We start from the raw sequence: 13,065 nt of genomic DNA, 5'->3' as shown, positions 1-13,065 counted from the left end.
GGTTTTCCTACTTACAAAGCATGTCGAGGTCTGTAATTTTTATCATAGGTACACATCAACTGTGAGAGACGGAATCTAAAACAAAAATCCAGAAAATCACATTGTATGATTTTTAAGTAATTCATTAGCATTTTATTGCAGGACATGGTGGATTTTGGACTGGGCAATAGATGACTGTGTCATTGTCTCACAGCAGACCAAGACTTTCCAATTGTTTTAGACCAGTTCAATACTGTCCCATTGTATCACAGCAGTCCAAGACTGTCCCATTGTCATAGAGCAGTCCAAGACTGTCCCATTGTCTTACATCAGTCCAAGACTGCCCCATTGTCTTACAGTAGTCCAAGACTGTCCCATTGTCTTACAGCAGTCCAAGACTGTCCCATTGTCTCACATCAGTCCAAGACTGTTCCATTGTCTTACATATGTCCAAGAAGGTTCCATTCTCAGAGCAGTTCAAAACTGTACCATTGTCTTACACCAGTCCAAGACTGTCTCATTGTCTCACAGCAGTCCAAGACTGTACCATTGTCTTAGAGCAGTCCTAGACTCTCCCATTGTCTCAGAGCAGTCCAAGACTGTACCATTGGCTTACATAAGTCCAAGACTGTTCCATTGTCTCAGAGCAGTCCAAGACTGTACCATTGTCTTTCAGCATTCCAAGACTGTCCATGGTCTCAGAGCAGTCCAATACTTTACCATTGGCTTACATAAGTCCAAGACTGTACCATTGTTTCAGAGCAGTCCATTGACTGTCCAATTGCTTAGAGCAGTTCAATACTGTCCAATTGTCTTACATCAGTCCAGGACTGTACCATTGACTTACATCAGTCCAACACTGTCCCATTGTCATAGAGCAGTCCAAGACTGTCCCATTGTCTTACATCAGTCCAGGACTGTCCCATTGTCTTACATCAGTCCAACACTGTCCCATTGTCTTAGAGCAGTCCAAGACTGTTCCATTGTCATAGAGCAGTCCAAGACTGTCCCGTTGTCTTAGAGCAGTCCAAGACTGTCCCATTGTCTTAGAGCAGTCCAAGACTGTCCCATTGTCATAGAGCAGTCCAAGACTGCTCCATTGTCTTAGAGCAGTCCAAGACTGTTCCATTGTCTTAGAGCAGTCCAAGACTGTACCATTGTTTTACAGCAGTCCAAGACTGTACCATTGTTTTACAGCAGTCCAAGACTGTACCAATAGGATATCTGCTCACTATCCCAAATTAATCATAATTGAATCAATGACATAGCTACAGTACATGCTTGTGGATAGGTATCCTACCTTTTGGTAGGTATCGCAACTCTATGTATTGCAACTCTATGTATTGCCACACTATATATTGAAAAGCTATGTATTCATATCAAATCAAATGTTATTAGTCACATGCGCCGAATACAACACGTGTAGACCTTACAGTGAAATGTTTACTTACGAGCCCTTAACCAACAAAGCAGTTTATAAAAAAAAGAAGAAGAACAAATATGAATAAGATTAAGAAATAAAAGGAACAAGTATTTAAAGAGCAGCAGTAAAATAACAATAGCGAGACGATATACAGGGGGTTACTGGCACAGAGTCAATGTTAGTAGACATAATTGGAACCGGTTAGTCGACGTAATTGAGGTAGTATGTACATGTAGATATAGATAATAATAGATAATAAACAGAGAGCAGTAGCGGTGTAAAGGGGGGGGTATGGCAAATAATCTGAGTAGCCATTTGATTAGATGCAACTCTATGTGAGCCTTACAATGGCTCAGTGTTAATTAGCAGGGAGGCTGAAGCTCAATTTAATTTAGCAGGGAGGCTGAAAGCTCGGTGTTATTTTGCAGGGATGCTGAACGTTTGAAAGTTAACATTGCATTTGTGATTATAAAGTGCTGTTCCTCTGTCCGTTCTTTATTGGCCAGGTTGTGTTGACCACTTTCAACGCCACGGGAGGCCACGGAGCAGGCCATGCTTTCCTCAGCTCAGAGCCATAAGGTTAGCATGGTGCAAGACACGGGGGAAACCAGGAAGAACCACGGGAGGCCACGGGGCAGACCATGCTTTCCTCAGCTCAGAGCCATAAGGTTAGCATGGTGCAAGACACAAAGGCAAACCAGGAAGAACCACAGGAGTCCAGGGGGCAGGCCTCAGGCTCCTCCAGCTCAACACGTGTTCCTGAGCTCAGATCTAACTCCCCTATGGATGGCCCTCAGAAGATCACTCGCCTGGAAAACGATCTGACAGGCGTCTGCACAAACACACAACACAAACAACCCAGGTTTTAATTAAATATCAGAAGATCATTAAACATCTGCAGGTCTGGGAAACATAATAACAACACATTGAACACATCGCCAATGCCTCGCTAAATCAGGCACACTGAATGAATTGTTTACATGGAGTGACTGTCAAAAGTTTGATCTTAATACCCACATCTAGATGATTATGATGGGCCTAAATTGCAGAAGAATGAGGTGAAGTAAAGAGAGATGACGGAAGTGAATACATCAAATCAAAATTACACAAAAATAAACAAATAAGCTTTCTGCCAAACATGTGCACACACAAGTACTCACGCACGGACTCACACACAGTGGCTCTGTTCAAGAGTATTAAAAACTGTGATGTATCATGGGTCAATTGTGACTGCCTGACTGTTCTACACATACTATTCAATAGTCATTCATGACGCAAGGTGATTTGTAAATCAGTCAGTCTAGACTCACCTTTAACCCTTGTGCTTTGCTGAACAATTATGTCCATTGTGATATGGGCCAGATTGACCCACACAGTTTAAAACACGACTCAAGACAGTCAAAGAAGCAAGTAAAAACAGACCAAACTTTAATTTGTCTGTGTACTACTCCCTTTACAGAACAGCGCAAACTGGCTCCAACAAGGAATAGAAAGAGGAGTGGGAGGCCCCGGTGCACAACTGAGCAAGAGGACAAGTACATTAGAGTGTCCAGTTTGAGATCCAGACGCCTCACAAGTCCTTAACTGTCAGCTTCATTAAATAGTACCCACAAAACCCTAGGCTCAACGTCAACAGTGAAGAGGCGACTCCGGGATGCCGGACTTCTAGGCAGAGTTGCAAAGCCATATTTCAGACTGGCCAATAAAATGTAAAGATGAAGATGGGCAAAATAACACAGACACTGTCGGCAGCAGGTATGCGGAAGGTGGCCTAGTGGTTAGAGCGTTGGACTAATAAAAGGAAGGTTGCTAGATTGAATCCCTGAGCTGACAAGGTACAAATCTGTTGTTCTGCCCCTGAACAAGGCAGTTAACCCCACTGTTCCCCTGAACAAGGCAGTTAACCCACTGTTCCCCTGAACAAGGCAGTTAACCCCACTGTTCCCCTGAACAAGGCAGTTAACCCACTGTTCCCCTGAACAAGGCAGTTAACCCCACTGTTCCCCTGAACAAGGCAGTTAACCCACTGTTCCCCTGAACAAGGCAGTTAACCCCACTGTTCCCCTGAACAAGGCAGTTAACCCCACTGTTCCCCTGAACAAGGCAGTTAACCCACTGTTCCCCTGAACAAGGCAGTTAACCCCACTGTTCCCCTGAACAAGGCAGTTAACCCACTGTTCCTAGGCCATCATTGAAAATAAGAATTTATTATTTAACTGACTTGCCTAGTTAAATAAAGGTAAAATAAAAAAAAAACTGGATGGAGGAAGATTGGAAAAAAGTGTTATGGACAGACAAATCTAATTTTGAGGTGTTCGGATCACAAAGAAGAACATTCGTGAGACCCAGAAAAAATGAAAAGATGCTGGAGGAGTGCTTGATGCCATCTTTCAAGCATGGTGGAGGCAATGTGATGGTCTGGTGGTGGTAAAGTGGGAGATTTGTACATGGTAAAAAGCATCTTGAAGAAGGACGGCTCTCACTCCATTTTTTAACAACATGACATGCCCTGTGGGGGGGCTTAATTGCAGCCAATTTCCTCCATCAACAGGACAATGACCCAAAGCACAGCTCCAAACTATGCATTAACTATTTAGGGAAGAAGCAGTCAGCTGGTATTCTAATAAAGTGGACAGCACAGTCATCGGATCACAACCCCATTGAGCTGTTGTAGGAGCAGCTTGACCCTATGATACGTAAGAAGTGCTCATCAATTCAACTTGTGGGAGGTGCTTCAGGAAGCATGGGGTGAAATCTCTTCAGATTACCTCAACAAATTGACAACTAGAATGCCAAAGGTCTGCAAAGCTGTAATTGCTGCAAATGGAGGATTCTTTGACGAAAAGCTAAGTTTGAAGGACACAATTATTATTTCAATTAAAAATCATTGTTTATAACCTTGTCAACATTTTGACTGTATTTTCCAATTCATTTGCAACTCATTTCACGTATGTTTTCATGGAAAACAAGGACATTTCTAAGTGACCCCAAACTTTTGAATGGTAGTGCAGCTTCCTGACCCTAAACGAAGAAAAGTAATTTCATTTCATGGAGAAAAAGGGAGGTTAACTATTATTTTAGACAAATCAAAAGTGGAAATGGGTCAAATTGACCAACAACGTAACAGGAGGGTTAAATACAAAAAATTAAAACGATTCTTGATCTTTCTATTATCAATCAAATTCAATCAAATGTAATTATAAAGCGTTTTTTACATCAGCCGAAGTCACAAAGTGCTACACAGAAACCCAGCCTAAAACTCCAAACAGCAAACAGTCTGTCCCCATTCAATTGAAGTCAGAAGTTTGCATACACTTAGGTTGGAGTCATTAAAACTCGTTTTTCAACCACCCCACAAATTTCTTATTGACAAACTGTAGTTTTGGAAAGTTGGTTAGGACATCTATATTGTGCATGACACAAGTAATTTTTCCAACAATTGTTGGACAGATTATTTTACTTATAATTCAATGTATCCCAATTCCAGCAGGTCAGAAGTTGACATGAACTAAGTTGACTGTGCTTTTAAACAGCCTGGAAAATTCCGGAAAAGTATGTCATGGCTTTAGAAGCTTCTGAGAGGCTAATTTACATAATTTTAATCAATTGGAGGTGTACCTGTCAAGGCCTCAAGGCCTACCTTCAAACTCAGTGCCGCCTTGCTTGACATCATGGGAAAATCAAAAGAAATCAGCCAAGACCTCAGTCTACAAATAATTGTAGACCTCCACAAGTCTGGTTCATCCTTGGGAGCAATTTCCAAACATCTGAATGTACCATGTTCGTCTGTACAAACAATAGTACGCAAGTATAAACAACATGGGACCACACAGCCGTCATACCGCTGCGATCATAGATCACACTTTTTTGAGAATTGTCCTCTGGTCTGATGAAACAAAAATAGGACTGTTTGGCCATAATGACCATCATTATGTTTGGAGGTAAAAGGGGGAGGCTTGTAAGCCGAAGAATACCATCCCAACCGTGAAGCACGGGGTTGGCAGCATCATGTTGTGGGAGTGCTTTTTTGCAGGAGGGACTAATTACTCAGTTATGTATAGAGCCATGTCATCATGGAATGATCTGCCACCAGAGGTCACTCAATTATGGATAGAGCTCTACTACACAGCTGAAGTCATGGAGCTCTGCCTCTCAGCTGAAGTCATGGAGCGCTGCCTCTCAGCTGAAGTTATGGAGCTCTACCACTGGGAGACAGGACATTCCCCTTCATGATGCTATTGACCTACAGGATAGTGTATTTGAATAGAATAAATTTCACCCCCCCAACCTTAGAAAGTGGATGATCACTGATGATGTCCCTAATGCACTAATGTGTCATCCTGTTATCCTGTCTTTAAAGCAGCACAGTGAACTTTCATCCTGCTATCCTGTCTTTAAAACAGCGCAGTGAAATGTCATCCTGCTATCCTCTCTTTAAAGCAGCGCAGTGAAATGTTATTATGCTATCTTGTCTTTAAAGCAGCGCAGTGAAATGTCATCCTGCTATCCTGTCTTTAAAGCAGCACAGTGAAATGTCATCCTGCTATCCTGTCTTTAAAGCAGCGCAGTGAAATGTCATAATGTTATCCTGTCTTTAAAGCAGCACAGTGAAATGTCATAATGTTATCCTGTCTTTAAAGCAGCGCAGTGAAATGTCAGCCTGCTATCCTGTCTTTAAAACAGTGCAGTGAAATGTCATAATGTTATCCTGTCTTTAAAGCAGCGCAGTGAAATGTCATCCTGCTATCCTGTCTTTAAAGCAGCGCAGTGAAATGTCATCCTGCTATCCTGTCTTTATAGCAGCACAGTGAAATGCCATCCTGCTATCCTGTCTTTAAGTTAAAGCAGCGCAGTGAAATGTTATTATGCTATCCTGTCTTTAAAGCAGAGCAGTGAAATGTCATCCTGCTATCCTGTCTTTATAGCAGCACAGTGAAATGTCATCCTGCTATCCTGTCTTTATAGCAGCACAGTGAAATGCCATCCTGCTATCCTGTCTTTAAGTTAAAGCAGCGCAGTGAAATGTTATTATGCTATCCTGTCTTTAAAGCAGAGCAGTGAAATGTCATCCTGCTATCCTGTCTTTAAAGCAGCGCAGTGAAATGTCATCCTGCTATCCTGTCTTTATAGCAGCACAGTGAAATGTCATCCTGCTATCCTGTCTTTAAGTTAAAGCAGCGCAGTGAAATGTTATTATGCTATCCTGTCTTTAAAGCAGAGCAGTGAAATGTTATTATGCTATCCTGTCTTTAAAGCAGAGCAGTGAAATGTTATTATGCTATCCTGTCTTTATAGCAGCACAGTGAAATGTTATTATGCTATCCTGTCTTTAAAGCAGAGCAGTGAAATGTTATTATGCTATCCTGTCTTTAAAGCAGAGCAGTGAAATGTCATCCTGCTATCCTGTCTTTAAAGCAGCGCAGTGGAATGTCTTCCTGCTATCCTGTCTTTAAGTTAAAGCAGCGCAGTGAAATGTTATTATGCTATCCTGTCTTTAAAGCAGAGCAGTGAAATGTTATTATGCTATCCTGTCTTTAAAGCAGTGCAGTGGAATGTCATCCTGCTATCCTGTCTTTAAAGCAGCGCAGTGGAATGTCTTCCTGCTATCCCGTGTTTAAAGCAGCACAGTGATGATACGTTATTTCAATAGAGGCAATAATATCCACAGTGGCCCGTAGAGACCATCCCATTACGCCTGTCTCTGATTGGATAACTCTAGTCCACCATGCCCTGCAGCTGTCTTTGTGAGTATAAAACTCAGTGTAGGAGTCTGCTCAGGTCTCAGGTCAGGGAGTGAAACCCCTTCAGAGTGTGATGCAGCTGCTGTGGGTGGTAGTGGTGGGGTTGTCAGGAGTCTTTGGGGCAGAGGGAACAGAGGCTGTCTGTCGGATGCTGGGGAGCCCAGAGTTCCCTCTGTTGTCCAAGGAAGGAGACGTGACTATAGGAGGAGCTTTCTCCATCCACAGCAAAACCACACAGCCCCCGCTCTCCTTCACAGAAACACCACCCCCTCTCACCTGCTCCAGGTAAGCTCCTTCACCGACACCGCCTCTCAAATTCCCCAAGTAAGCTCCTCCTTGGTTACAGTTTATTGAATATTTGGCTATTTTATTATTTATTAAGTTTAAAAAAATAATCAAATTAAACACAACTTTTGTGGTTGTGTATGCTCATGATTTGTAAAACTTATATAAACTTATATCTTTCTTTACCTTTTCTCTAGTGTAAACCTCAGAGAGTTCCGATTTGCTCAGACCATGATCTTCGCCATCGAGGAGATCAACAACAGTGACACTCTGCTTCCGAATGTCTCTATTGGATATCGTATTTATGACAACTGCGGCTCGACTCTGTACTCTATGCGTGCGGCCATGGCCCTGATGAACGGTCAGGAGAGGACGGTGGGCAAGGCCTGCTTTGGCCAAACAGCAGTTCACGCCATCATCGGAGAGTCAGAGTCCTCCTCCACTATAGTGATGTCACGCACCACCGGTCCATTCCAAATACCTGTGGTAAGAGGCCCTATAGGACAAGCAACTATACGAGATTTTAAGTCAATCTTGTTTTAGTGTATTCAGTTCCGTCTCTTTCTCTCTCCCTCTGTCTCTCCATGTCTCTCTCTCTCTCCCAATCCCTGTCTCTCATCCTCTCGCTCTCTCCCTTTCTCTCTCTCTCTCCCTTTCTCTCTCTCTCTCCTTGTCTCTCTCGTCCTCTCTCTCTCTCCCTTTCTCTCTCTCTCTCACTTTCTCTATCTCTCTCCTTGTCTCTCTCGTCCTCTCTCTCTCTCCCAATCCCTGTCTCTCTCCCTTTCTCTCTCCCTTTCTCTCTCTCACTCTCTCTCTCTATCTCTCTCTCTCTCTCCCAATCCCTGTCTCTCTCTTTTCTCTCTCTTTATGTCTCTCTCGTCCTCTCTCTCTTCTGTAGATCAGCCACTCTGCCACATGTGAGTGCCTTAGCAGCAGGAAGGAGTACCCTTCTTTCTTCCGAACCATCGCCAGTGACCTCTATCAGAGCAGAGCGTTGGCCCAGCTGGTCAAGTACTTCGGCTGGAGCTGGGTGGGAGCGGTCAACAGTGACAGTGACTATGGCAACAACGGCATGGCTATCTTCCTGGCTTCAGCCCAGGAGGAGGGTGTCTGTGTGGAATACTCAGAGAAGTTCAGCCGGACGGAGCCAGAGAAGCTGTTAAAGGTTGTTAATGTGATCCGAGGTGGGACGGCCAGGGTGATCGTAGGCTTTCTGGCCCACGTGGAGATGAACAACCTGCTGAAGGAGCTCAGTCTGCAGAACATCACCGGCCTACAGTTTATTGGTGTGGAGGCCTGGATCACTGCAGACAGCCTGGTCACCCCCACTAGCTACAGTGTGCTGGGGGGTTCACTGGGGTTCGCTGTCCAGAAGGCCAACATCAGTGGCTTCTCTGACTTTGTGATTAAGCAGTTCTGGGACACGGCATTTCAATGCACAGAGACAAGCCACCAGGAGAATGTGAGTAGTCCTTGTAGCGAGAGTCAGGATCTGATAGAGCTGAGAGATTATAATGCAGATGTGGATGAGCTCAGATACTCTAGTAATATCTATAAAGCCATATATGCAGTGGCCCACTCGCTGCACAGCTTGCTAAAGTGCCAAGACGGACTCGGATGTGATCAAAATGTGAGAACTGAACCTTGGCAGGTAACAGCGACTAAAAACATCCATTCTCTATTCCTCACTGACAGTATATCTCAAAATAAAATAAAAACTGATACTTGTTCATTTTTTCCCCAGGTAGTGGAGTCTCTGAAGCAGGTGAATTTCACCATAAAGACAGGGGACCAGGTGTGGTTTGACAGTACAGGTGCTGCAGCAGCCAGGTACGAGGTGGTGAACTGGCAGCGTGGGCCAGACGGAGGGGTCCAGTTTAAACCAGTGGGCTACTATGATGCCTCCCTACCCCCGGGACAACAGTTCGTCCTCAGGACAGAGGACATCATGTGGCCTGGGGAGCTCCAACAGGTACAGTAAATAGGTGCCAACAGATTAAAAACCAAACACAACGTTTCTGAATAACAGAAGCTTAGCGGTTAGAGCGTTGGGCCAGTAACCGAAAGGTTGCTGGTTCAAAAACCCAAGCGTACAAGGTTAAAATATCTGTCGATGTGCCCATGAGCAAGGCATTTAACCTTATTTTGCTCCAGGGGCTCTGTATTACTATGACTGACCCTGTAAAACAACACATTTCACTCCACCTACCCAGTGTGTGTGACAATAAAACAACCTTTCCTTCCTTATTGTGTGACTCATTATTACAATTGAAAACATTTATGTGACAGACCCTGCTGGAGTAAAACATGTAACATTTACAGTTAAACCATGTATGCTCTCTCTCCCCTAAAGATGCCTGTGTCAGTGTGCAGTGAGAGCTGTCCCCCAGGCACTCGTAAGGCTGTACAGAAAGGAAAGCCCGTATGCTGTTATGACTGTGTCCCATGTTCAGAGGGAGAGATCAGCAACGCTACAGGTACCACAAGCCCAACATTCATTCTGCACAGAACTTACACAAGTTGGGCGATGTGTGTCCTAATCCAGTTTTTCAGAGTTCAGTCCTTGGTCAATGTAATGTCTAGATTATGACATCATGTGTTCTACTTTACTACTAATAATACTAATCATGATTTCCTTTCAGATTCTAATGGCTGCATAGACTGCCCTGATGAGTACTGGTCCAATCTTGGCAGAGACAAATGTATATTTAAGGCTATTGAGTTCCTGACCTTTACTGAGGTCATGGGGATTGTACTTATGGTTTTCTCCTTGTTTGGAGTGTTTCTAACTGTGCTTGTGGCTATTCTCTACTTGATAAAGAAAGACACTCCCATCGTCAGGGCCAACAACTCTGAGCTGAGCTTCCTGCTGCTCTTCTCCTTGACTCTGTGTTTTCTGTGTTCTCTTACTTTCATTGGCCGGCCCTCTGAATGGTCCTGTATGCTGCGTCACACAGCGTTTGGGATCACCTTCGTCCTCTGCATCTCTTGTGTTCTGGGGAAAACAATAGTGGTGTTGATGGCCTTCAGGGCTACACTTCCAGCCATTAATGCCATGAAATGGTTTGGCCCTCCACAGCAGAGACTCAGTGTTCTGGCTTTCACTCTCATACAGGTCCTGATCTGTGCTCTTTGGTTAACAGTCTCCCCTCCTTTCCCCTACAAGAATATGAAAACCTACAAGGAAAAGATCATTCTAGAGTGTAATGTGGGATCAGCTATTGGTTTCTGGGTTGTGTTGGGCTATATAGGACTCCTGTCTCTCTTGTGCTTTGTGCTGGCTTTTCTGGCTCGAAAGCTGCCTGATAACTTCAATGAGGCCAAATTCATCACCTTCAGCATGCTCATATTTTGTGCAGTCTGGATCACATTTATCCCAGCTTATGTCAGCACTCCTGGGAAGTTCACTGTAGCTGTGGAGATCTTTGCTATTCTGGCCTCTAGTTATGGAATGCTCTTCTGTATATTTGCACCTAAATGTTATATAATCCTGTTTAAACCTGAGCTAAATACCAAGAAACATATGATGGGGAAAATGAAATGAAATGAAAACTTACACTAAAAACATGTAATGATGCTTTTCCTAAAATCTTTTCATGTGCTGCTCTGCTGGAACACATAAAACATGTCATTGGAAATGTGTTAAGCTTCAATGCTATTCTGTCAACATACAGTACATGCACCCCACTGCTAGTGAAAGACACACAAGCAAATGGCATGTCCTTATTCTGGCAAATACGCTATGGGTCTTTCCACGAAATGAGTCCATTTTGGTTAGTGAAACTTGGTGGGAAAAAAAGAAGGTTGATTTCACCTGATTTTAATATTCTGTCATGAAGAGGACACGTTCAACTGAATAAAAAACATGTTTTCCCATCTCAAGAGGTTTAAATATATATATTTTGTCAGTGCCTTTGAAAGTTACAGTCCTTAATTGAAACAATACAAAAAGCCAACACCCTAAATCAGTTTTGGTCAAAATCTGTTTAAAAAACTTATTCAGGATCGGTGTCCTTTCCACGGGACGGTTGAGCTAACGTAGGCTAATGCGATTAGCATGAGGTTGTAAGTAACAAGAATATTTCCCAGGACATAGACATATCTGATATTGGCAGAAAGCTTATATTCTTGTTCATCTAACCGCACTGTCCAATTTACAGTAGCTATTACTATGAAAGAATAACATGCTGTTGTTTGAGGAGAGTGCACACTTTTTAACATAGACACTTATTAATAAACAAATTAGGCATATTTGGGCAGTCTTGATACAATGTCTTGAACAGAAATGCAATGGTTCATTTGATCAGTCTAAAACTTTGCACATACACTGCCGCCATCTAGTGGCCAAAATGTATATTGCACCTGGGCTGGAATAATACATTATGGCCTTTCTCTTGCATTTATTTCTTTGTATTTTTCTTTTTTCTTTGTATTATCTTTTACCAGATCAATTGTGTTATATTATCCTATGTGCCTTTCACATTTGCACAAACTTCAAAGTGTTTCCTTTCAAATGGTACCAATACCATATCCTTGCTTCAGGTCCTGAGCTACAGGCAGTTAAATTTGAGTATGTCATTTCAGGCGAAAAATGAAAAAAAGGGGACGATGCTTAAAAGAGTTCTTTAAGCATTTCTAGCCTGTCTATTTACGGGTTTCAAAAAGGAATAGTTTCACGTATATATTTTTTAATGAGTAACCCGTTTACTGACATGTCCAAGCTGAGCTTCTCTAATAATGTGTATAAAGCAGTGTATGATGTAGCCCACTCCATACACGACCTGTTGACCAGCAGGCACAGTAAAGGCCAAGGTGTGAATAGGAACTGTGCACAAAGAGACAGCATCGAGCCAGGACAGGAGAGACAGCATCGAGCCAGGACAGGAGAGACAGCATCGAGCCAGGACAGGAGAGACAGCATCTAGCCAGGATAGGAGAGACAGCGTCTAGCCAGGATAGGAGAGACAGCATCTAGCCAGGACAGGAGAGACAGCTTTGAGCCAGGACAGGAGAGACAGCATCGAGCCAGGATAGGAGTGACAGCATCGAGCCAGGACAGGTGAGACAGCATCGAGCCAGGATAGGAGAGACAGCATCGAGCCAGGACAGGAGAGAGAGCATAGAGCCAGGACAGGAGAGACAGCATCGAGCCAGGACAGGAGAGACAGCATTGAGACAGGACAGGTGAGACAGCATCGAGCCAGGATAGGAGAGACAGCATCTAGCCAGGACAGCAGAGACAGCATCGAGCCAGGACAGGAGAGACAGCATCGAGCCAGGATAGGAAAGACAGCATCGAGCCAGGACAGGTGAGACAGCATCGAGCCAGGATAGGAGACAGCATCGAGCCAGGATAGGAGAGACAGCATCGAGCCAGGACAGCAGAGACAGCATCGAGCCAGGACAGGAGAGACAGCATCGAGCCAGGACAGGTGAGACAGCATCGAGCCAGGACATGAGAGACAGCATCGAGCCAGGACAGGAGAGACAGCATCGAGCCAGGACAGGAGAGACAGCATCGAGCCAGGACAGGAGAGACAGCATTGAGCCAGGACAGGAGAGACAGCATTGACCCAGGACAGGAGAGACAGCATCGAGCCAGGATAGGAGAGACAGCATCGAGCCAGGACAGGTGAG

The 13,065-nt window shown here is 43.9% G+C and overlaps 1 protein-coding gene across 1 annotated transcript; it reads left to right on the top strand.

Annotated features, from left to right (window-relative positions):
* The first annotated feature begins 7,200 nt into the window (after nt 1–7,200).
* On the top strand, nt 7,201–11,262 carry LOC110503423 (extracellular calcium-sensing receptor-like). The gene is made up of 6 exons (XM_036962054.1): nt 7,201–7,428; nt 7,626–7,914; nt 8,327–9,079; nt 9,173–9,400; nt 9,782–9,905; nt 10,071–11,262. The coding sequence occupies exons 1-6, from the start codon at nt 7,217–7,219 to the stop codon at nt 10,970–10,972; spliced, it is 2,508 nt and encodes an 835-aa protein (XP_036817949.1). The 5' UTR covers nt 7,201–7,216; the 3' UTR covers nt 10,973–11,262.
* Nucleotides 11,263–13,065: the final 1,803 nt, after the last annotated feature.

Source organism: Oncorhynchus mykiss, chromosome 24 (assembly GCF_013265735.2).
Source record: "Oncorhynchus mykiss isolate Arlee chromosome 24, USDA_OmykA_1.1, whole genome shotgun sequence".
NCBI classification, from domain to species: domain Eukaryota; kingdom Metazoa; phylum Chordata; class Actinopteri; order Salmoniformes; family Salmonidae; genus Oncorhynchus; species Oncorhynchus mykiss.
This window is presented reverse-complemented; position numbering and strand designations above follow the sequence as displayed.

What these genes read in the sequence shown, in the direction of transcription:
- LOC110503423 (XM_036962054.1), top strand. Translation starts at nt 7,217, where the DNA reads ATGCAGCTGCTGTGGGTGGTAGTGGTGGGGTTGTCAGGAGTCTTTGGG. An exon ending in CCCCCTCTCACCTGCTCCAG is followed by an intron (nt 7,429 to 7,625) that starts GTAAGCTCCTTC and finishes CCTTTTCTCTAG; the next exon opens with TGTAAACCTCAGAGAGTTCC. An exon ending in GGCCTGGGGAGCTCCAACAG is followed by an intron (nt 9,401 to 9,781) that starts GTACAGTAAATA and finishes TCTCCCCTAAAG; the next exon opens with ATGCCTGTGTCAGTGTGCAG.